The 25,102-nt window shown below is 39.7% G+C and overlaps 2 protein-coding genes across 3 annotated transcripts; one reads left to right on the forward strand and one right to left on the reverse strand.

The window, feature by feature from the left end:
- Nucleotides 1-517: 517 nt before the first annotated feature.
- On the reverse strand, nt 518-12,599 carry LOC105890823 (GTPase IMAP family member 4). Of its 2 annotated transcripts, XM_031583967.2 has the most exons (4): nt 12,250-12,599; nt 5,822-6,616; nt 3,551-3,636; nt 518-1,603 (listed from the first exon to the last, which is right to left on the reverse strand). In XM_031583967.2, exons 1-3 carry the CDS (start codon nt 12,275-12,277, stop codon nt 3,581-3,583), a joined length of 879 nt encoding a protein of 292 aa, XP_031439827.1. In that variant the 5' UTR covers nt 12,278-12,599; the 3' UTR covers nt 518-1,603; nt 3,551-3,580. The 2 variants fall into 2 exon arrangements, with proteins under 2 accessions (XP_031439827.1, XP_012672365.1); XM_012816911.3 differs by lacking the exon at nt 3,551-3,636 and having other exon boundaries at nt 12,250-12,596.
- A 2,668-nt stretch (nt 12,600-15,267) lies between these two features.
- zfand1 (zinc finger, AN1-type domain 1) lies at nt 15,268-24,026 on the forward strand. Its single transcript, XM_031584281.2, has 8 exons — nt 15,268-15,375; nt 17,519-17,561; nt 18,080-18,119; nt 19,695-19,828; nt 20,615-20,706; nt 21,300-21,421; nt 22,864-23,019; nt 23,594-24,026. Exons 1-8 carry the CDS (start codon nt 15,321-15,323, stop codon nt 23,768-23,770), a joined length of 819 nt encoding a protein of 272 aa, XP_031440141.1. The 5' UTR covers nt 15,268-15,320; the 3' UTR covers nt 23,771-24,026.
- The last annotated feature ends 1,076 nt before the right edge of the window (nt 24,027-25,102 follow it).

Consider the following 25,102-nt stretch of genomic DNA (forward strand, 5'->3'; position numbering starts at 1 on the left):
TGCTCCAAATTATGAATACCTTTACTGAAGAAGCAGATGAAAGCACATTTTCAAGCACTAAATCAGATATAATCATTTCTAACTTTGTCAACGTCTTGATTGTAATTTCGATTACATTTGCTTTCCTGGAAAATGTGTGTTTATATATATTTATATATATACATAAATAATATACACACAGTATACAAGAGAAGTGAGTACACCCTTGTGCAATATCGCTTAAATGTCAAATGTTTGAAAATGGTCTCACCTTTCAATAATTATGTTATTTCGAAGTTGACAAGTCGCAAAGTAGACACTCAATGCAACCAACGTGGATCCACCCGAGAGCATGGACACAGGTGAGAGAGCCTGTGGTCATTCAAACACAACTGAGCACACCTGTGATTTACAATTAGCCCAATTGCATGAACATTACTATAAAATGACCTGTAAACACCAGAACTTCCTCAACTTTAGGCTGCATCGTGGCTTACGGACATGAATAGACCTGATGAATATTGGGAGCACATTCAAGTTCAAGTTCAAAGTACTTTATTGTCATTGTCACAAAAACAACAAGACAGACGAGGCAGCATCAGACAGCTAGAAAAATAATTTAAGTTGCTGTGCACACTAACTCAATTTGTTCGGCTCAGATGGGGTCCAGCATGTTTGCTGTTAACCTTTCCAGGACTACCACAGCGAATGCATAATCACGACAATGAAGCATGGAAATAGGAGTGTGATGACATGGGGCTTCAAAAGGTGTTGGGGGAGAAGTTTGGGTGGCACCATGAAAGCCTGTGGATATACCAAAATACCAGCTGACCAGATGACTCCCATGCTCCAAAATCGTGGCAGAAGAGGAATATTCCAGCATGAGGACAATTCAAAGTACACACAATCGCACAAGAGTTTATAAAGAAAAAAGTGAAAACTATGGCCTGGAAAAATATGTTGCCTGACTTGAATCCAATAGAACACCTTTGGGGGGATTTAAAGAGAAAGGTAGAGCAAAAATACCTCAAGCAAAGAGCAGATCAAAAACACAGTTTCTGAAGAAAATAAAAGGTGGACATACTTGAATCTTAGTAATGAAAGGTGCACCGACTTTTGTTGCATTAAGTTCTTACTATGGGGCCTGCGTTTTTAAAATAGTAAATGTAAACTGTCAGTTTTTATTTTCCATAAGAGCAAATATACTACTGTTCAACTTTTTTTTTATTTCATTTGACATTTAGGTGAAACTGAACAAGGGTTTACTCATTTCTTCTGTATAGTGTGTGTGTGTGTGTGTGAGTCAGACAGACATGAATTCATAATTTTATTAATTAAATAACTAGTTTTACATTCTGCACACATATATACAAAAATAATTATACAATATGTCAACAAGAACTCAAGTGTTTTCGGTTTCATTTGCCATCCTTTCATTGTCTTTTAACATATTATTTAAATATCAATGACAATACCTACTTCCATTAACCTATATATATTTCTCTGTTAAAACATTCAAACAGGTTTGGGAAGGTGTGACGGTTGTGGAGATTCAGGAGCTTTCCCTCTTTGCTCTTCCACTTCAGTCTCAGCAGCGGCCACTAATTAAGCGGATTGGAGATGCCTGTAAATAGAAACATGTATAAGTATTGTAAGTTATTAAACACGTTATTTTCTATATTGGTCGTCTAAAAGCTGTAATCATTCAGGAATTGGGGCTTTGGGGGCTTTGCTGGTTGCACCAAGTAAAATGAAATGACTTTCCTTTTCAATCTCTTTTACATGCTACAAAAACATTACCATACAAACATAGTATAGAAATAGTGTTGACCTATTCCTTAAAGCAGTGATGGGTCACAGACGTCAGGGTCCTACACAACCCAGTCTGCACCGGCCCACGAGATCTTTCAAGAATGAAATTTCAGACTTATAAAATAATACATAATTTTAAATGTTATTTTACTCTAAATTCAGATCACAATAAACAGAATCAACACTTACTTATTTACAATAATCTAAAGCAAAAAAAAAAAAAAACTGAAGTTGAAGATTGCTGGTTGGGTATTGACGTAAAGTGAGTAGAAAGTTGCCTATTTGACTTTGTCTTACTCTTCCCATGTGGGTGGAGGGAGGGGAGAGTTGGATCTGTGAAACATGTTATATGAAATGAACACATGTAGTAGACCCTTTTTTTGTCCACAGGTAATTCTGGCTCTTTCCGGTGGATCAATCATACCCTGCTCACGGCCTCTTCAGGACACTACCATATGACCGCAGGTTCTGCTTCATAAGGACCAGGACCACCAGACAACTGAACACAGACATCTTTTTCTCCTCAGGCCATCATTCTCTTCAACCCACCCATCCTTCCTTCCCCTCTATCCCATGACAGCCCACAACGTATTGTCAGCAATGCATGCCGACCTGGTGTCCAGTAAGAATTGATTTTACTGGCCACATCCAAAACTTACAGGCCACATTTCCTACCATAATGTAGGCTGCATTTGCAACTTGCAACACAATCATGCTTAACGCTAAATTATTTAGTTTGGAACCATCAAAAACTGCCAAACTGTCAGCTGCTTAGCAACCACAGACGTGAAGCTAAAGAACCATAGAGTTGAGGATGTAAAATTAAAGACAGAAACTATAGTCTAGCTGGGGAAAACAATAACCGTTATAGCTTTTAAAACACACACTTTTCCAGCATTCTGAGACAAAAAGACCACAGAAATGCATCGCTTACTATTGCTTGCTTGGTCGTTTTGAAACCATATTTCTGGCATAACCCATTCAGCAAGTTGTAGCCGACAACTAAGCAAGATTTGCATCAAGGCAATGACACAATGAGACCAGATAAAGCTATGAATCACATTTGTCAACTGGATTTATATCAAACAATCCCAGAGAATGTTTTTGCTGTTGATGGTTCCGATTTCCAATGTTTCCGATTATGTCCTCCTTGTAGAAACAGTTTGATTTGCTGATCACCATCATGACAATTAATTCAAAACCAATACAAATCTAGTTTGGATTGACACTACTGAGGAAGTGCTGAAGGCTTTGGGGGGCAGGGCTCAGACTGAAGCTTCACAGAGAATGAAACATGGTTAGACAAAACAGTCTTCTCCGCTCACCGTCTATATTCCCCGTTTGATGAGAGTAGGGAGCAATCAGATTTTGTGACTCACATTAATTAATTAAATATACAAGATCATATACTTCTGCCAGGCCATCCTTAAAATTATGTTATTTAAGATAAGTCCACTGCAAACAGAGTGCAGATCTACTTAAGCAAACAGAGACAATGCAGACAATAACTGTTAAAAGGTAGGGTAAGCGATTCTGGGGAAACCGACAACGGAAGGAATTCCAGCCCCTTGCTTCAGACTCCAAAGCTACTCCTCCAAAAAACATGAACACACACTTCCTGAGTCCACAAGAGAGAGAACGTTCATCATTGGGGAGAAGAGCACAATTGTACTACTGTTAGCATTGGGCTAATCCATAAGCTACATGGCTACATAGTTCAGGAAAATGACTTCCCCCAAAAACAAAACAACATAATTACCTGTCCAACAGAAATACAGCAACCATGGCGTCACATTTCAGTTCCTTCAACTCCATCAGTTGTCGCCATCATTACCTCCTGATCTCCTGGGTTGGGTTGAAGAGCTAGGTTACAGCTCGTTATGCTAACTGCCATATCACCAACTACAAACCAACAACTGCCTGGTTTCCCTGTGGCGGGTGGTTTTACTGAACTGCAGAGTCACTGCCTGGCAGAATGTGCCCAGGTAGGTAGGTAGACAGGCAGATAGGCCATCCAATAATTTCATCTAGGATTAATTCAATGATTGGAGAAGCTTTTTACAGCCCAGGTCTTTTTTTCTTTTTGTTGTCAGAGCAAAAAGAGGTGCCAGACAAGCCGTGTCAATTATCTCAAAAGTGTTAGGAGGAGGAGGAGGAGAAGCAGCATAAAAAAATGCGTGGATGGAATAATAATAATAAAACTTAAGAGGAACAATAGTATGATTCCCTTGATCTGACAACTTCATTTAGGCTACATTACCAAACAGACCATGCACGTAGTCACCCCACAGGCCTTTCCAGGCTAGTTCCACAATAACGTTGCCAGTTCTTGCTCCTCCTTCTGCGTGTTCTTGTGCAGCAAGTTCAAAAGTGGAATGCCACTCCCTCTGTCTTCAGTCTCTTGCATTATCAAGCCCCTTGAGCACACATTTTATAACTTTGTATAATTTGTATTTATAACTTTAAGTTACAGTCTATAGATAAACGATCATAAGTCAGGCTATGGCTACACTTCAAGATGGTTACAATCTAAACTCCCATGCAACCTTAGGATAAACCAATCTAAACTCCCAGCAACCTTAGGATAAACCAATCTAAACTCCCAGCAACCTTAGGATAAACCAATCTAAACTCCCAGCAACCTTAGGATAAACCATTTCAGTGTAATGCAAGCTAAAATTATTTCAGATATCTGAGTCACTTTTAAATGTTTAGGACTATAAGGTCATTGGACCTCATTCCTGAACGGAGTTAATTACTCCCCTTACGAAGTTCCCGGGAAAATTCTGGCATTCCTGAATGGTTTCTCATCTGGGAAAGGTTCACTATGCAAGTTTATGCAATTTGTTGTTTACATTTGTCTTATTAATTCACTCTATGAGTGTCCGATCATTCCGCATCATCCATAATGTTTGCAAATGCATTTCCTTACTATAAATGGGTCACACAAAGTGTTCTTCTCTTTAACACATTTGTTTTCAAAAGCTGCAAGGCATATGGCCTTGTCGGAATGGAATTCGTTTTTGCATAATCCTGCTCACAGACAGACAAACAAACCGCACCGAGAACATAACCTAGCCAGAGGTAATAATTAAATACAAGGGCGTTGGTTGTGGTAATAGAGCAAATCCGCAAGGTTGCATTCTTCAAATACCGCTATACTGCTGCAGCTCTAAGGCTCTCTCTTTAGCCTCCTTGCCCTGATGATGGGCATCTGCTGTACTCTCCTGCCCAATCCTCCTATAGTCTCTCTCTCTCTTCACTGTCTTCCTGGTCCCACTACATTTCTCCCTGCCCCATTCCCTCCTTTTTCTCTACTCTCCTATCCCTTCTTACACTCAATCTTTCCATCTCCTCCCTTATTAGTGATATCCAAATCCAATAGCTGAACGTTTTTGCATGGCAGTTTTCCCCCGATTTTAACCACTTGTACATGTTTACACACTTAGTTAGCCACAGGCTAACTAGGCTAGCTACCGAAAATTACAGGCAATGTCTAAAAAGCTGGATAACTCCACACAAACTATGTACATCATTAGACTACAGTACATTGACATTTTTGGATTTTTAAATGCAGGAAAACTAAAAACGTTCAAATATTTTCTTTAATTTTCACCATTGCAATTGATTGTTTTGTCCACCCTCTAGAAGCAGTCCACGCACCCACCACACTTTTGGGAAACCCGGAATTATAAGATAGATTGGCACATTCTATATTGTTTTTGATAGCAAAAATCATGAATTCACATGACTGTTGTACGAGATGTACAGATATCAGAGCAGTCATTCGTTCATTAATGTATTCAGGCTAAATTAGCTAAAACTGATAACTACTCCAGGTTAGGCCCCATCCACTCTCGGTTTCCATGTGAATACAGAGATCACTGAGATGCCGATAACAACATTCCATTCATTTAACCTGCCATCTTGTGTTGTGATTGGAATGCTGGGGACAGAAGAAGGGAACCCCTAGACCAAGGATGTAACAATCTGAGCTGACAAAAAAAATTGATTTAAAAAAAAGACTTACTCGGTGTAGTGTCTACATCCATGCTCTTACTGGACCCAAAGGAGCAGTTTCGTTTTGGTCTGGCACCCAAGTCTTTGCTAGAATGTTGGTTTTGGTTGTCATCTTGGTTATTGGTTTGAGGTTGGTTATGGCTTAAAGTCTGCTGTAATTTTTCCATTGCGTCTGGTACGTAGTGTCCACCTTCCTCAGCCACCATCTTCTCAATTTTCTTGATAAGAGCGGGAAGTTGAGGGTGTTCTCCAAAAATATAGTTATTGATGACATGGTACCTCTTGTTGCATTTGTCCACCACCCACTGGAGGTCCTTGCCCTCTCTTCTGATGTATCTCTCGATTGGTTTGTCCCGCAAGACCTCCGCCCATGTGAACACCACCAGCGTATGCCTCCACACGCGCTCCCCCAGCAGCGCCAGGTTCTCTTCGATGCAGGCGCGGTCCACCTCTGTGAACATCCCCACAGGAATGACCAGCAAGAACGCATGAGGTCCTGGTGGGCACATGGAGATTCCGCTCACCATTTCCTGCTGATAGACCACGGGGGTCTGAGAGGAGAACCAGCCTGGCGTGTCCACCACCATCACCTGACGACCACACACAGCCGCTTCGCGTTTTACACAGAACTCAGCGGCGCGTTCCAAGCGGAACTCCTCGCGACCAAGGATTGTGTTACCGGTTAAACTTTTGCCTGGCCATCTCCAACCCAGCAGCACCAAGCGAAGCTCGGACAAATGCTTCTCATCACCAGCAGCTTGTGCTGATTGCCCGTCTTCCTCCCCTGAATCTGGAACACCATGATCTGAAAAATAGAACAATATGCGCTTCTGTTAAAGTTTGTTAGTGGGATATTCATTTCTGTTTCTGATTACAGCCAATCACCACGTTGCTTCAGGAGCACAGAAGGAAGGGGTGTAATTTGATCGGCTGTTGAGCTCAAATATCAACAACCTTTCACCAGAATCACAGACTGCATCTTATTGACTGACATATTGAGTAGCTTATCTTTTACATTAAGTTTATGTGTTGGAAAGCATTGGCTTTCTGAAACTTTAACATATGTTTTGTGTCTTAAATGACACTTTACATTGATGTAGATAGAAAGAACAGGAACATTTGTTATAATGCATACTGCTAGACCTACTTCCTTGAAAAACAGGATAACGTGACAGACATGGATTTCCGCAGATGTGAATGCTACCCCCTGTTGGGTAAACGGTATAATGTATTCGCGTAGCCTGTGTACAGAAACTGTCCTTACAATACAAATGATACCCTAAGACAAGGCAATAGCTCCATCATCTTTGAAATCAGCCTCATAAAATTCATGAACTTCCCTACCCATTGTTACTCTAAGTTAAGTTTTTCTATTCACATAATTTCTTTCATAAAATTGTGCTTCAGAGGAAGAGAAAGGCTTCAAACTTTGCAAGAGGATTGTGTCCATAGTCACATTGTTATGTTTTTGAACCCCCAATTGAACTGCCCTATTGCACGGCATCTACTAAATCAGTGGTCGCCAACCCGTCGATCACGATTGTCGTGTCGATCTCAGAGACTTTCCCTGTCGATCTCCAAAATAATAATAAAAAAAATTCTTGAACATTTTCTGAAGTGTCTTCGGAAGACCAACGTCAGAAAAGATCTCCGCCTGAGGATGTCTGTAGAGTTGATGTGAACGTAATCACCAACGATTTCTCACAAATTCAGCCCTTCCCACTAAATGCCCCTTCTAAAGCAGCTTGCACACTGCCCCGACAAACGCCAACATTCTCCAACATACGCCAACAAACACCGACAGTTGGGTCAGTGTGCGCCAGCAGTTGGTGTTTGTTGGTCATTGTCGGGTACTGTCGGAAGAGTTCAACATGTTCAGTCGGATCGGGTAAAGTTGCAGAATGTCTGCCCAATGTAGAGAGATTTCCAGCGAACTCTAACATTCTGACTGCTTGTTACCTTGAAAACTAGGCTCAACTTCGTTCCACTTAGCGCGTTGGTTTTCTAAATATTAATATGCACTCAGCCTGCTTTTACATACTGTCGTATGAAAAAGTTTTGGCACCCCTCTGAGGCTGCATGATAATTTACTCTGTCTTTACAAAAAAAAGATCACAGTGGTATATTATTTATTTTCTAGTTAACACCAAGTACTGGGGTGTTTTCCAGACAAAGATATTTAGTGTAGCAGTATTTAATTGTGTGAAATGAAATATTTAGGAACCCTAATCATTTTAATGATTTGAATACCTGTAACTACTCAATACTGAATAATTGCAACACATAATTAGTCTGATTAGCTTGTTAAAGCCTTCAATTCCATAGAAAGGTGCATCCAATCATTAGAAAAAGTATTTAAGGTAGCCAATTGAAAGATGTGCTTCTCCTTGATTCCTCTCTGAAGAGTGGCAACAAGGGGCCTCAAAACAACTGTCAAATGATCTGAAAACAAATATTGTTTAACATCGTGGTTTAGGGAAATTGATGTGACCAAGAACACACTAAATGACTTAATTTCAGTGCAACATAAAAAGGAAAATATGTGTTAACCGGCATTGGCATGTTCACAGATCTATGAAATCAGCAGATCTAAGTACAGGAGCCGGCTTACTGACAGACACCTCACAGACTGCCTCAGTCACAGCCATCACACTGACTTGAGTCACATGAGAAATTTGTCAGTGTTGTGTTGTAACTTCAGTTGATAAATAAAGCAGTTCATATCCAGCCTGCTCATTGCAAATGTGTTTTTTTCTTGTTTATATTGTGTGCGGTTAACAAATATTTTCCTTTTTATGCTGCACTGAAATTAAGTCATTTAGTGTGTTCTTGGTCACATCAATTTGAAAGCTGGACCAAATTGTTTAATTTCATTCAATTAGGCCAAATACAAAGTTAAGTTGTAAGTACAGTCTGGAGTCTGGACAGTCTTTTTCTCTCAACGCCTCAATAGGTAGATCTTGCCTGTCACCAAGGCAGAGGTCAGTGATCTTTGGCCAAAAAAGGTTGGTGACCACTACACCATAAATCATATGGCAAATGTCTTTGTTTTCTTACAGATATGTTAATATAGTTTACCAAGTATAATTATGAGATGTATGTATTGAAATGTTTGAGCATGAATCTAAGATTTTTTTTATTATTATATTTTGCCTGGTCACTGAACAGATAAGGTGTACAAACACATTTCCAGAAAGCTTATATCAAGGGCTATCAGGTTCTGGAATTTCAAGTTGGTACAAGGACTGCAACCACATTCAAAGTTCATCAGATTATTCAAATCAATTCTATGCACTAGTCATACCTGGGATCTGTTGGACCAAGAGTTTCACTTCAAGCATTATTGTACTGTATTGTATTATTACTGGATGTGTGCATTATTGTACTGTATTGTGTTGTGTTATTACTTGCTGTGTGCTGATATTGGGCTTATTGGGTTTCAGGAAAATGTTCATAATGTTTTGTCTGTCATCTAGGACATTTTATGACATCTGCTGGTCATTCAAGGTATAACTGGTTCATAAAATGATGTCTTATGACCCGATATACCTAAACTTTGAACACAACATTAAAATGGTTGCAGTCCTAGTACCAACCAAATTCCAAAATGTGATAAAAAAAATAAAAATTTTAAAACGTAATGTACAGTGCCTTCAAAAAACGAAGTTGACAAAATCCAAAATGAACACCAGGAGGGAGAACTACAGCCCTAGACAAATCTCTACTGCCCCAATAGATCCATTGCCCATCATCATTGTCACATACAAATGTTATCCATACCCAGAACAAACTACTCTACATCACAGTAATAAAGCCATCAGAGAGGCACATATGAGTGATAAAAACTTGACCGATACAAAACCCTACCAGTACAGACCTATAGTTGGGTCTTTAGAAGGTCTTTAATATGAAAAGCTGCTGTGGTTAATGAGCTGTCCAATCCCTTCAAGATGCAGAACAAAAACGATTCTACGCGCTAATTACTTCTCAACTCAAGCAATGCTTTCCTGTTCAGATGAAGTAACAACTCACTAAAGAACCTGCAACTAATACAGAACCCTTGACACTTACTAGAACTAACACTTACTGCACTTGTCTCTCTGCACTGGCTCCCTATCAAAAGTAGAATTGATTTCAAAGTACTCTATATAGTATAAAGCTCTAAATGGTCTAGCCCCAAATGACCTCAAAGAATTAGTTGTCCTCTACACAGCCCACCTAAACTGCTTCAGTTCCAGAGCGCAGGTCTCATTGTATTTCCAAGAGCATCAAAAAGCACAATAAGAGGCCGAGCCTTCTGCTTTTGAGCTACCCTCCTGTGGAATAATCTTCCTGTCTCCATCTGAGAAGCAAATATCCTTTCCATCTTTAAGTCCACACTAAAAACATTGCAAATCTGAGGTGCTTTCTGAAGCATATATTTTCTGACATAGAGAAACCATAACAAACTAATTGGGTTATCCTTTTTCAGCATGTTGGGGTTGGTAGACATGCCAGATACCAAAATCAATGTGTGGAAGCACTAAAAAAGTTTCTTTTTTTTTTCATAATATTTCCCCTTTGAGGCCTTTCATCACAGTCTATTCAGTATTAAAGATTTGTTTTTGACAAGCTGTTTAAACCAAGCCCATCAATAATTTGATCTTAATCAGAGTTTTGTTTCTATTTTTACAGTACAGATTATGGATTTTTTATGTTTGCTGAAGGCAGATTGATGAAGCACTGCATGTTAACTATTCCAAGTCTTTTCAATCTTGAGCTCGGTTATTTCAATGTCCACCTGCTGCCCTTGATGTAAACATTTGTAAAAGTCCTAGGCAATTATTTGAGAATTCAATTTGTGTATCTTTTTTCTAAAGAATATATGAGGCCGATTACAGTTGTTTGTTGCTGTTGATAAAGTGGCTTTGATCGAGGAAAAAGTACTTTTTAATTTGAATGTTTTCTGTCTTTGGTTAATGTCCAACAATGTGGGAAGATTTCATACTGTGTGCTTTTTAATAGTGGACATATAGAAAGTATTGAGTAATGTGTAATAAATGCAATTGTAATAGATATTACGTTGGCTTTAACCAAATTACTTTATTAAATAAATAAATCTGAAATAATATGCTCAGAGTCTAGAATTTAGACTCTAGTGTAGAATTGCCTACGTCACTGAATATTATAATTAAGGAAATCACACTTTAAAAATCAATGTCTGGAGTAGTTGAGTAGTTTCAACTCAAATATGGCCAATTGATAAAGGATTAAATCAAGTTACGTGATTTACTGATTTAGTTAAATGATTAACAGTACAATTTGACTATACACACACAAACACAATTTTTATTTACAGTGGAATCAGTGATTAGTAATCAGATGAGATGGTCATCCGTGTTAATGAGTTGCCAACAGCTGTTCTCTAGGTCGAGAGGCCGAAGTGGAGCAAAAATGAAACAATTTCAGTGCCACTGCACTTCAGGCGGCAAGAATGAAATATGGAGGGAAAGTGAGAACCTACGCCCCTAGTGGTTGCGTTCCTAACAGAAAGTTGTTCCGCTCAACTCTTTAGAAAAAAAATTCGAAACAATTCAAATTGTGGCTAAAATTAAAATATGATAACCAGAATCAATGACGTCTATCTCAAAAGAACTTTGTCTCCATTCCACTAACTTTTGGATGTGGACCGGATATAAATACACATATATTTTTTTTAAACGTCTCTATGGAGAACCCATTCATTTTGCCCCGCGCTAGGAACGCTACCACCAGGTCGCCTCGATTAGTGTTACTTTTGGTAACAGGCCTACTCGAAATATGCGGGGTTATTTGAAACAAAATTCGATTCGAATTCATTTCGCAAATGTTAGCCATCTGACAGTCGGTCTATACACCTAATTACCTTACAGCGAAAGTAAACGTGGTCTACATGAAATGTTACCTTTGTTTCCATCACACAGCAAAATGACCTTGTACTTTAAACTGAATTTACTGATCCATGCCTCTTACCGATAATTCAGCATCACTGTAATACGTCTCAAAATGGTTAAACAAGCACGACGACCAAGTCGTCAAAACCCTTACGTTAGCTATAGGTGCGTTTCTCCGTCTGTTGTCCTCTGGATAGGCCGAGGCAAACTTTATAAGCCAGCAAGCTACGTCAGTTTCTCATAGTTAATGAGGTGCTGACTAAGCTCTTCAAATCGGTTATCAAGAAAATTGTTCAAATCGTCTCAGTGCAGCAGCCTGATGACAACATTAACTTATCTGACTGAAGGAGAACTACCCACACAACATCAAATTATGGTGCTGAACTTTTCTACTACGAGTGAGACGTGTCACATTTTACTAACATTTAGGTAAGTTAGCATTGTAAATTACGTCTGTCCTGATAACGGCGATAAATACATTGTGATGGTTGACTGGGTCGATCTGAGAAGTTTAGGATGAATTTACCTGTTGAGGCGGTTTTAATGGATTCCATCCTCTTGTATTTCAGATTAATCCAGATAGAGAAGGATTTCCTGCTTTGTGGGAAGGCGGAAGATGGCACTGCGTCATAGACTGATTCATAGTGGTGCCTAAACTCGTTCGATTTAGTGACACAGTACGCCTACATTAAATCTAGGGTTGCGGTCGGACAGGTTTTTTGTTGTTGTTTGCTTAGGAAGGTTCCTAACTGAGTTAAATGACCCGGAAGTATCTAGGTGGCAGCCATGCTCGAAATGCTAAGGAAAGGGGCTTCAATCAAAGACGTTACAAGGGATCACTGACGGGGAAATGGCTGGCGGGGTGGATGAGCTGAAACGCTACATATGGCGGATTTGTAACTGGAAGTCCTGCCCTGTAGGCCTTTTATAAAAAGTCAATCACCTGAACATTCTGTTTATTTCCACCGTTACCATAGCAATAGCCACACTAGGAAAGTTAGTGCATGCGCAGTGAGCAAGTCAACGCGAATAATTAAGTATTGTTTTAGCCTTATTTGAGCGGTTGGGTAAAGATTTTAACGTGGATTCACATGATGTACTTTAAATGGCTGTTTGACTACTATCCTATGTGGAGATACGGATCTCTCCCAATTAATTTAGACAGGAGCCTGCTAGAAACTTATCCGAGTCACATCCTCTATCAATTAAATTTATATTGCGCCATAAACAATACAATTGTCTCAAGGCGCTTTACAGAGCCCAGAGCCTGGACCCCCTTCAGAGGGTTAGCTTTGTGGCATGTGCTTTTTACGGTTCTAAGCCATTAACAGTCTGATTGCCATAATTAGAAATTGTTAGGATATTAAGTACACTAAATATGTATTGTTATTACAAAAGCATTGTTATCTTACATTAAAGTATAATTACTCATGGAAGGACTGTTTGCCACATGAGTTAAGGCAATTGAATGTATGATGCTGTTATGAAAACTAAAATAAAGAAGGTATAAAAAACATTTCTGGTACTCTTGTACTTTCGTGTAGCGTCTGTAATGCATTTGAGGTTAGTTGGAATACTTCCTTTATGAATAGCAATAACTACAGAAGACAGTCAGTACATCCAGTACACACCTGCCCATATTCATTTATGTGGTTATGGTTTTGAAACATGTTCAAATAGTGAAATTGGCATTAATGAGATGGTGTATGGGGCATTAATGAGATGGTGTACTGGGCATTTTTCACATCAGCGGTACATGGTAGAATCAATCAAATTCTGTTCTAATTTGCCTGTACTCTTTGTATGCTTCCACCTGCACACTCACATCAGGGGCATTGGGTGCAGCTCCAGCACAGAAAACGTGGGCTGTCAACAAAGTCAGGTTACTTAGGTCTCCCCTTGAACATGTTTTGTGACCTCTGCCTTTTTGCACACATTGTGCATTTCAGGAATAACAGCTTTCATTCACCGCGGTGGCACACGAGGCAAGGCTAGTGGCAGTGTTGTGGCTAATAGGTTTTGTGATGTGAAGTAAAAACTGTTCTTTTCAGATCTGGATAAAACTATTTTTTCTTTGTTTGCCTCATTGCACATTAAACGTCTTTATTTTGATATCAACGTCTGTTTATTCAAGTATAATCAGCTATCTGAAACATCTATTGTTGACCTGAGTGCTTGGCTTGAGCCAAGCTTGTGGCCTACTGATGCAAGCCACAGGGAGGGCACTACATGAAGGGGAATGCATAAGATATGGAGCTGCAGTGACCAGTAGCCTCCATGAAGGGGAATGCATAAGACATGGAAGGTTGCGAGCTATGTTTATGTTGATGAATTTGAACACCTGGGAAAACCTGAATGCAATCTCTTTCTGCATTTCATAGCGGCTAATAAAAGAGATATTTTGTGGAAAACGCGCTGGTGAGCTGCATTTCTTCTTCTACCTTAGTCTAATTAGACTACAATTAAAAATTAAAAAAAATAAATGTCTTTATTTACATTAGAGATGACATTCGTTTGCTGTTTACTGCATATTTAATTCAAGTTGGACAATTAAGACTGCCTCTTCCCAGATGCTCAAGGGGTTTAACCTTTTTCAACAAGGAAAATGTAAATGTGGTTCATATAGCACCCCCTACAGTCATGCTGAGGTAGTTACAGTTTGGTGAGGACTCTCCTAGTTGAGGAACCTGTATACCTTTTACGAAAGAAGGACTAATAATAATACTCCTTCCAAAAACAACAGGGTTCCTGTTGATGCTGCTCCTCTGTTCATCAAACACACCCCTTTGTGCCCAAATAACACAATTAACTATTAACCTGTTAACACCATTCATTTCCAAAATATCTACATTTTGCTTTGCATACTTTAGACATTGATTGCGCCACTTCCAGACAGACCTTATTTATGCATGCCCAACCCTAACCCTTAACACAAGCCATACTACAGAGACTTGTGCACCACCATGCCTGTGTCAGCTAAATCTTCTTGCAGTTTAGTTTAGTTATGGGGGAGTTTTGTTTGCATCTCTCCCCAGCAGACATGCAGTTTTATCTGAAAGTGTTAGTGGCTAAGAGTAGGTCTAGTCTGAGTGAACAAATAGTCAGAAATAAATGTCAGCTCGAGACCACAATCTCATTTCTTGCGTAGCCTAAACCAACCCTGTTATCATTTAAATAATCAAATAAATGGCTATTTGAAATTGTTCATAACTCTTGCTGGGTTTTGTGTTGAGTTTTTGAAACCCAGCCTAACGTAGCCTAATGCTATAAATTCTAGGACTGAAGGGTAATTTCACCTAGATGTCACCTAGATGTCCCTGCATGATCCTGTTTTCACCCGAAGTTTGTATCATGTATACTCTCTTTCCAGATATAGGCATAGAACCCGGTGCCAAATGTTAAAACTATGTCAATTTGAATTAAGCTACCCTCACACAAAGTTTCCTACTTGCATCCAAAGTATATTGTAACATATAACGTATATGGTTTCAGACACTGATATCTTCTTCCGATATGCTGCAGCATTTGGCTATCCTCTAGGTGGCAGTATTACAGTTAAATGTCCAGTCTGCAATCAATTTAAACACGAAGAAGAAAATGGCTGAACTGGATATCGGCAAGCATTGCAAAATTAAGGATTGTAACCGTCAAGGTTAGTTTGAACACTTTTAACAAAATAGGAGGAAGGTAAAGTACTTGGTGCGCTGCATAGTCTTACTGTGCTTTGAATGTGGAGGTAACGGGAAGGTTTTACAGCACTGCATGGCCAACCCAAAACTAATACGAGGAAATGATTGCCCTGTTCTGCTCATGGTTCTACGTTACGTTCGTCTAAAGACCAAGTTCTAGTCTAGTCAAAAAGTGGCGTAAAGGCGAAACAAATTGTCTGCTAGGGCGTTGTGGACCTGTGGTGTAGCCTACACCTAAAATCTTGAAAGGGCGCAGACGTTGTAGGTTTTTGTCGCTCACTCTGCCTGGATGACTAGATTCGATGTATGCTTTATTATGATACGGCAATCGGCATATTCGAGACCAATTGGAACCGTACGGCTCCCTAAACACAGCTTTGAGCACCAACGTTTTAACAGAGGTGATTCTGCCTGTGAATTTTCTCTGAAGGCACAGTAAAACCACCTACAAATCCACAACTACTAGTGATGAGGACATAGCTGTGAATTTATTTCAACTCATTAATATGTTGGGCAACATTGAGAAGCTAGTCAGCAGCAACACACCAACAATAGAAGAATTTGAACACAATATGTCCGACCCTCATTTTCCAGAGGAATACAAACGCAATATAATGTGGAGTGCAATCATAACAAAGCACACACATAAACATGTCCTACAGAGCCACTACAGACCACTGAGCACAATGTATAAAAATGTCATGGTCATCACACCCCAAGAGACGAACTCATAGGGTTTCAGGTTCAACAACCCCAACTGAAAATGCATTGTTTAAATAAACACTACTTATCACTACATATATACTATTTACACCTTGTGTTACATATACAGCATGAGCAGTGGAATGGTTTAACTGATAAGTATTGAACGTCCGGGGAAAGTGGCACACAGGTTGCTCAACCTCATCACCATCCTGAAAAGGAAAGCCCCTGCCCCCACTGTACTGGCCTCTACTTGCAGTTGAAATGGTTTCCCCATCGGTGGGGATGCAGGCAGAGGTGAGGAGAGTTTAAGCCTGGTCAAACGCATTCTGGCATGTGGGCGTCCAATCAAAATGTCTGTTGTGTTTCAACAGGTGAGTGTCATGATGAAAAACAATCTGATAGTGTTTTTGAGTTATAAACAAAAAAAATGTGATCTCAGTTCATACAATCCACAGCAATGTCGCTGGTACCTTTTGCAAGCTAAAGCTCATGACTTTGTAGGCATATAAGCCATTCGGTGTAATAAAGGCATGCTCAGTTGAGGGAACTTGCCAGTACCCCTTTAGTAGGTTGAATTTACTGACAAATTTTGCCAAACCAGCTTGAGTCTATGCGATTTTCAATACGTGGCAAGGGGAAAGCCTTTGTGACTTTATTGAGGTTCCTAAACAGGACAGAACCGACACGTCCCGTCAGACTTCACCAGCAGGCACTGCGATGCCCAGCTGGAGGCCTGTTCAGTGAGGCCGTGATGAGCCAAGTGCTGGACATCTGACTCTGTGTGTCTGTGTCTCACCCGAGGTTCTGTAAAAACGCTAGCGAATGGGGGAGGCAGCACAGATATTGAAATCATGCTTGACAAGAGAGGTTTGGGCAGGCGTGTCCTGAGAGCAGAGATGGGATTTCCTCGTGTGTGGGGACCTGTCAAGGGTGTGGGGACCTGGCAGGTAACCAACACTGAGCATTGACTGTGTTTGAGAAACACTGATTTATGGGAATATATTAATTTGAGAGCGAATAGCTTACACATGACTATTTAAAAATGAATCTCTTTCTTGTAAAATGTATTCTGATTACCACCTAATTAAATTGTAACCGTATCTAAATACTGTTACTCAAATCTTTAATCTAAATATGCCAATTACGCGTCGTTGTAGAAACTCCATTCTACGAGTCAGCTTTTTTAGAAATCTTCCAAAATTAGTTCAAATGTATTGATTAAATTGATTTATTGTCCAGCTCTAAAAGTATCTTTGTTTCTGAAATCACAAGAAGTCATTGAATTGTAAATACGTCGTCTTACACTTTCTGTCTGTACTGTTTAACTGACTAGAATGTAACACAGGATGGTTTGTGAATGTTGCATCATTAATCCCAATTCTATTAATTTTCTTGTTTTAGACTTTTTGCCCTTTACTTGTGATGCCTGCTCTGGTGTCTTCTGGTAAGATTTAACTTCATAACATTTTAGGCATGATAATTCAGTAGTTATTTTCCAAGCAGTTGCTTTGTTCAGTTACTCTTTTTTGAGTCATCATTACAATGCAAAAAGGGATATATTTGACTTGAGTTATTATAATATTTTGATTACTAAGTGAATTAGTAAGAACAGCTTTGCACACTCTTGGCATTCTCTCAATCAGAATCGTGAGGTAGTCACCTGGAATGGTTTTCAATTAACAGGTGTGCCTTGTCAAGAGTTAATTTGTGGAATTTCTTGCCTTCATCAGGTGTGTTGTGCAGAGGTAGGGTTAGTGTACAGTGAATAACCCTATTACTACTACTACGACTACTGTACTAATCCATATTATGGCAAGAACCACTCAACTAAGTAAATAGAAATGACACAATTTGTATCCTCAAGTGCAGTCATGAAAACCACCAGACGATATGATGAAGTGAATGTCCATATTGTAATATTTATTAGGAGTTCTTTTACTTTTGTCTAATTGTCTCATTCAGCTTGGAACACAGAAGTCGTGAATCGCACTCATGTCCTCAGGTAAGCTGCAGTTTAAACTTTAACCACTTCAACAACCCTATTCATTTATATTCATTATCATGTGTATATTCATTATTCATGTTTCTCATTGTATTTCCATCAGATTGTATTTGTGTGACAGCTTTGTCTAATGATGTCACATCCTGCCATAGCCTGTTATTGCATGATTTGTACTTTGTCTGGTGTTGTGCCGGGGGCTACACGAGTCTCTCAGAGGAAGGTGGGGTTGGGGGGCTACACGAGTCTCACAGAGGCAGGTGGGGTTGGGGGGCTACACGAGTCTCACAGAGGCAGGTGGGGTTGGGGGGCGACACGAGTCTCACAGAGGCAGGTGGGGTTGGGGCAGATTCAGGCAGGCAGTATATTTCCTACACTACACTCGACTAGAGTTTCTCTCTGCTCACCCACCCACCTCACTTACAGCTGAGAAAGTCATTTGCGACAGCCAACGCATCACACCTTTTCGTGTGTCACACACATGAGCACAGAGAAAGGGTTGAGGGTAGCTCAGTTAGGAGAGCGCCAGACTACAGGTCTGGAGGGTCCTGGTTTGAACTTGGGCCATGGCATCACAGACTTTTAAGTGCGTACCCTCATGGGTTCACACACACAAACACTTACTTTAAACAATTGTTGGAAAGTAGCATACATTTAACTATATTCAGCACAAGTTGCATGTCATATTTCTCTAAAGGCACCATAAACTATAAACATGTAAAAAGTGCTTTACTTGTGCTGGACTACACTATGTGAAGAATAGCGTACCGTAGCATACCGCATAACCACATTACAGTCTTTTATGTCATTTTCTAAAACAAACCCATGTATTTCATGTACAAATACTATACCTACACCCCTCCCCACCCCCTCCCCACACACACACACACACACGCGCGCACACACACACACACACACACACACACACATTCCCACTCACAGTGAAAACCATTTCTTGAGCGCTTATTTACTGTTACAGTGTCATGTGGGAATGGACCCTAAATGTTGAAATTGAATCGGTTATTGGTCCCCTGGCACCCAAGTAGGCTACCATAAACGATAACGTTCTGACATGCTTGCAGCGAGAATCGCAACCGTTGAATTAACGTGTTTGGGAAGGGAAAGGGGGATGGGGGATGGGGGACTTCTCCCCCTCTTTCACTAACGTTACATCGATGTCAGAGTAAGCCCTTGCTCCATTGATGTCCCGTTATTTCCCTTCAGACTCCAGAGGGTTAAGATGACCTGCTCCTCTCCTTCATAAACATGTTTCATGTCCCCTTTAATAAACTGCACATGTTTTATGTCCCCTTTAATAAACTGCACATGTTTTATGTCCCCTCACTAAACTGCACATGTTTCATGTCCCCTCACTAAACTGCACATGTTTTATGTCCCCTCACTAAACTGCACATGTTTTATGTCCCCTCACTAAACTGACCAAATTCACCATGTTTTATGTCCCTCACTAAACAGACCAAATTCACCATGTTTTATGTCCCCTCACTAAACAGACCAAATTCACCATGTTTTATGTCCCCTCACTAAACAGACCAAATTCACCATGTTTTTTTCCAGGAGCAGGAGCAGGTGCAGCGGGAGCCGATTGTTTCGGGAGTCTGCACTTCCCACCCATGTACATTTCAGGAATGTAAAGGCAAGGAGCTGCTGCCAGTCATCTGCCGCTGTTGTGAGAAGCACTTCTGTCTTGCGTAAGACTGCTTATAGGATACCACCATAAAGAAAAGTCAAGTCTCCACTGCAAAATGTTCATGTTTTAAACCCTTCAGTGTGTACTGTCACGCTGCTGCTGTTTAAAATGTTGTGAGATTTATGTTCCAAAGAATATCTGTGGGCCCCCACTAGTAAATCATCATTATCATCATTTATTTAGAAAATGATCCAAAGTAAAGCTGAGAGCTTAATTTCAAAGATGAGAAGTTTCACATTCATTTACCCCCTCCAATAATATAGGCTGCTGTGGAAATATACTAACCTGAAGTCAGTTGATAAAGAAAATATTTTGTCCTGTTGTTGGGGGTAAACTCCGTTAAATGCTAAAGTTAAGTGCTACTTCTTGTAACTTCGATCAGTACGTGTGCAAACCAACACATAATTATGGTCATACATTTTACCTTGTTTTTACCCTGGGTGTAAAAAATATCCTCTGTGAAATTACTGGATATGACTGATCACAAAAAGTATTGTTTTTAACTGTGAACCACCTGTTATTAACACTGTTAATGGCAAAACATTTAACAGTTATTGTGGCGTGTGCAAAGGTTTTGGCACCCTGGCCTAAGATCTCAGAATATAATATTAATTGTTAGGCCTTAATTGACGCGTTAGGACTTGTAAAGCAGGTCAGCAATTGTCTTTTGGGATTATCAACTCGTGCTCAAGCTGATGAATTCTCTTCAAATGTTCCACAAGGGGTGCTCAAACTTTTGCAGAAATGGCTTTTTCCAAACAATGTAATCAGTGATATTTTTTTACAGACATAGACATCCAGATGATCACAAGTGTGAAAAACTTGAGACACCCAAACCACGAATGGCAGCCACAAAAGAGCTGGTCCAAAAGATTGTTGGTGAGTTGGATTCATTGATCTGCGTCAGATGTGTTTTTATTATGACCTCTATAAGGGCAGTGCCGTGCTTCTTCATTTAACCCGTAAACATAAGTTCGGACGTGAACTAAGGTTAATGAGGAGTTGTTGATGCATACTTACCTTTCAGTATTTCTACTGATATTAAAGGTTAGATATATGATGGGCTTTGGAAAGCACACATTCCTCAACTCACAAGCTAAAACTATATTGGGCTGTAGTTTGGCAGCGAAAACTGTGCGGGTGAAAAGTGAAAAGGGTGACGAGCAATACCAACAGTGTGCTGTTACATGTGCATCAGTGATAATGCATTCAGTGGTTCAACAGTGTTTCATCTTCATCAACAGTGCTTCATCTAGTTTTATTCAAATGATGCATTTTTTTTCTTCACTCTGCACTAGTCAAAAAATGCAAGTGCGTTTAAAACCCCAGTAAGTTGATCTGGGCCACACATTACAGCTCTCTTTCAGTCAGGCAACTGAGCACCTCTCATGACCCCAAGGTTGCAAGGGCAATTTTACACAATGCACTAAGTATTTGACCATTTGAATTTTTCTCTTGTGTATTTCTGCCAGAGTCAAAGAAGAGTACACCACTCAGTGGACGTCGTAAAGGAGCGAAGAACAGTGCGACAGCAGCAAAGGTTGCACTCATGAAATTAAAGATGTGTGCATGCGGAGATAAAGCAATTCCACAGGTACCAGCACAAACAATACTCACATTCTGTGTGAAAACTATGAATCTAAAAACATACAAAATATGACATCTCTGAGACTTTATATGCATGCTAGGTTTTGTCATGGAAATCATAGAGGTAGAATGTGCTTCACTTGAAACAAGGAGAGGAGGCCAAAATAATGAAACAGCCATGAAAAATGCCTTTAAATGTCTTTAAGCAGAAGCATACACAGCATATACAATCACTTGAGTGGATTCTTCTGCAATTATGAATTTGAATCCTATTTAGCACCTCATGTCTAAAAGAGGGCTAACGGACAGAACTTTTCAAAGTTCGTGTCCAAAGTAAGATGAGGGACAAAGTGCCAAAGGGGCCCAACAGTTGGTACCATATTTGCAGGTCCATCAGTCACACAAAAACGCAACATTTCAATGGGAACAGTGTCAATTATGATGATGGTATAGGCTATACATGTGTGTATAGGCCAAATAAGTAATAATAAAACAAAACATCTGCATCTTGCATTTGCCCTAAACCACCTGTTCACCAGACTATTGATGGTTTTATAAGGTCGTACTGAATCTCGCTGATTGCCACGAGGGCTAAAAATGAAATATGCTCATGGTGACTTGCAAAATGAGTGTGAATCATCAGGTAAGGTCAAGTAAGGTCATATAGTTCAAACGTGAGGTGTAGGTAAGGTGAAGTAAGGTCATATAGTTCAAACGTGAGGTGTAGGTAAGGTCAAGTAAGGTGTAGGTGTCCACAATCTTCAGAGCCTTCCATAATTCTGGCCTCTATTGGAGGATGGCAAAATTAAGCCATTGGATTATGAGATCCACATTAAAACATGTAACAGTTGCCAATGCCTCAAGAAACACCATTCCCATAGTGAAATATGGCCATGGTAACATCATTAGAATTGATGGGAGAATGAATTGAAATTAATTTCTAATAATAATAATAATAATGATGATGATCTCAAAAGAAAACCTGTTGCAGTCTGTTGTAAAACTAAGACTTTGGAGAGGGTTTACTTACCAGTAAGACCATTACAAAACCGTAATGCACAAGTGCTACTGTGTAGGAGTTAAATGCAAGCAGAATATTTAGCTTAATTGAGTATAAGTGAAATGATGAAAATACTGATTGAGAAAATGTGTATGATATGATACATGATATGTTTATTATACATATAACAATTCATGTTACTGATTATAGTCTTTATGTAGAGGATAAGTGCCCCTGTAGTCTTTACTTCACTGTTTTGTCAAAAATATAGTCTCTCAAAAATGAAACAGTTTCAATTGTTTTTCCATGTTGTATAATTTATAAACCAATATTTCCACAACTCTGTACTGGCCAAAAGAAATTTGCAGGTTTTGAATGTAATTAATCGGTAAATAAAAAATGGCCTCAGGAGCATGACCAAGAATTTTTTTAATTTTTTTGTCCTTCAGGTGGAGAGAGCCTATTTCAATGTGTTCTTGCCTAAAGAGTCCAAAGACTGCTCTCTGCCCCTGTTCTTCTGCACTAAATGGACTTTAGGGAAAGTGATCGACTCGGTTGCTTCGCAAGCTGGTCTGAAGAACAACAACAACATACTCACAGCCAAGGTAAGCTCCTAAACACTGCGCTCAGAGAATACTAAAAGCAGTGTGGAACTCCTAAACACTGCGCTCAGATAATACTAAAAGCAGTGTGGAACTCCTAAACACTGCTCAGATAATACTAAAAGCAGTGTGGAACTCCTAAACACTGCTCAGATAATACTAAAAGCAGTGTGGAGCTCCTAAACACTGCGCTCAGAAAATACTAAAAGCAGTGTGGAACTCCTAAACACTGCGCTCAGAGAATACTAAAAGCAGTGTGGAACTCCTAAACACTGCTCAGAGAATACTAAAAGCAGTGTGGAGCTCCTAAACACTGCGCTCAGAGAATACTAAAAGCAGTGTGGTTTGTAGTGTTTTACAGTCTCATTTTTGACCTTACTCCTCTGTCTGCTTAAAATCCATGTGAAAACATTAACTTCTACTGTCTGAAGTGGGGGCAGACAAATGTCAGTCCTTAAATACTTAACTGAATTTTGTTCAGTTCACCTGTACTTTTATACTAATTGCACTTGATTGCCTCCCTTCCTCCCTGTTCTTGTTCATAGTTGTCTCTCTTTAATCGTGGTGTTCTCTGCAGAAGCTGAGGCTGTGCCATCCTGAGACTGGTGAAGTCATGAAGATGGACGTCCCTCTGCTCTCTCTTCTTGATCACCCAGAGCTGCCGCTCCACAACGGGGGCAATATTATCTTGGAGTATCTAGACAATGGGGACACTGGGCTGGATGATGTCAGAGCATACATTGCAGTACCTTAATCTTGGTTCAGATCTCCAGCAGCACTTCTGGCGTCATAGAGTTGGAAGTTGTCACGTTGAATTGATCTACTCTGAAAATCTCTGCTTTTTTGTTTTGAATGTTTGATTTATGAATTACTGTTATTATTATATATTGTAATTGTTGTTTTACAGGTTTGAAGCACACAGTAAATATATGTTTGCTTTGAGCAAAGCACACTGTTCTTTAATTCCCATGGTAATGGGCTTATTGTCAGTAAAAGTGTTTTGGATCAAATTTCTGTTGCATTATTTTGTTGCATTGTACTGTCCAAGATGACACCCAAAAACCTGTTTGGAGACGGGTACAGTGGCATCAGCAATGGAGAGTGAACAGATATTCGTTTTGGAGAGTAGTAGTTGTTTGTCATCCACATCTCTATATCATGGAGACAAGCAGTGAGGGTACTGGGGGGTAGAGTAGAATTCAATTCAATTCAGTCCAATTCAACTTTATTTCGCCATGAGGTCACGCCCTCTTATTTCAAAACCCAACGGTCAACTGAAACCCCCGTCTTAAATAACTCAATTCGTATTTTGTAAATTCATCCTTGTCCATCTTATAGAAAAATATTGCTACATATTCCAAGGTGCAGTGAAGACAAATGAAACAGTCCACGTCTTCAGGGGAACAAGACTGTTAAGTGATGAAGACAAGCGGTAGCTGAATTGGCCCACTAGACCCACTAATGAAGCACTGGGAGCAGGACAAGGATTGGAGGTAATTAGAGAAGTGAGTTCCTCTGGCTTGATCTTTTTAATGTTGTGATATGACATGACACGACACGTTGAACTTTTGATTTCATGACGGCAGGTATGTGTCAAATAGCACAACACTGTGGTCTGAGGTGGGTAGTTCAGCAGTACTTTGAGGGATTGCAAGGTGAAACACCAGTGCAGCAGAGCTAGAATATGGTATTTGCTCTGGGTAGAAAAGTCCACATATTGGGTGATACCAAAGCAGTCTCCAGGCAAAACAGTAAAACGTAAAAAACTGAAATCAACAAATAATTCACTATTTACAACATTTTAACTTAAATAAACCACTTAATACAAATATTAAGCGATATTTACACCGAATGCGCAATTAAGTTAAAAATCACCACGGTGTTGCCCGCCGAGCTTAAATGGACGCAGCTATTAGACGAGTACGTTATTCCTCAGGGTGTTTATTCCTGTTTCATTTCTATCCATTCATACCATATGGAGTGGCTTTGTCCACTTCTTTACTGTTTAAAACTCCCAGTCTGTGTTTTAGGACTTATAGGAGAAATATAAAATGATACACTAAGAAATGTGATTGAATACATTAAC

Source organism: Clupea harengus, chromosome 17 (assembly GCF_900700415.2).
Source record: "Clupea harengus chromosome 17, Ch_v2.0.2, whole genome shotgun sequence".
Taxonomy (NCBI): Eukaryota; Metazoa; Chordata; class Actinopteri; order Clupeiformes; family Clupeidae; genus Clupea; species Clupea harengus.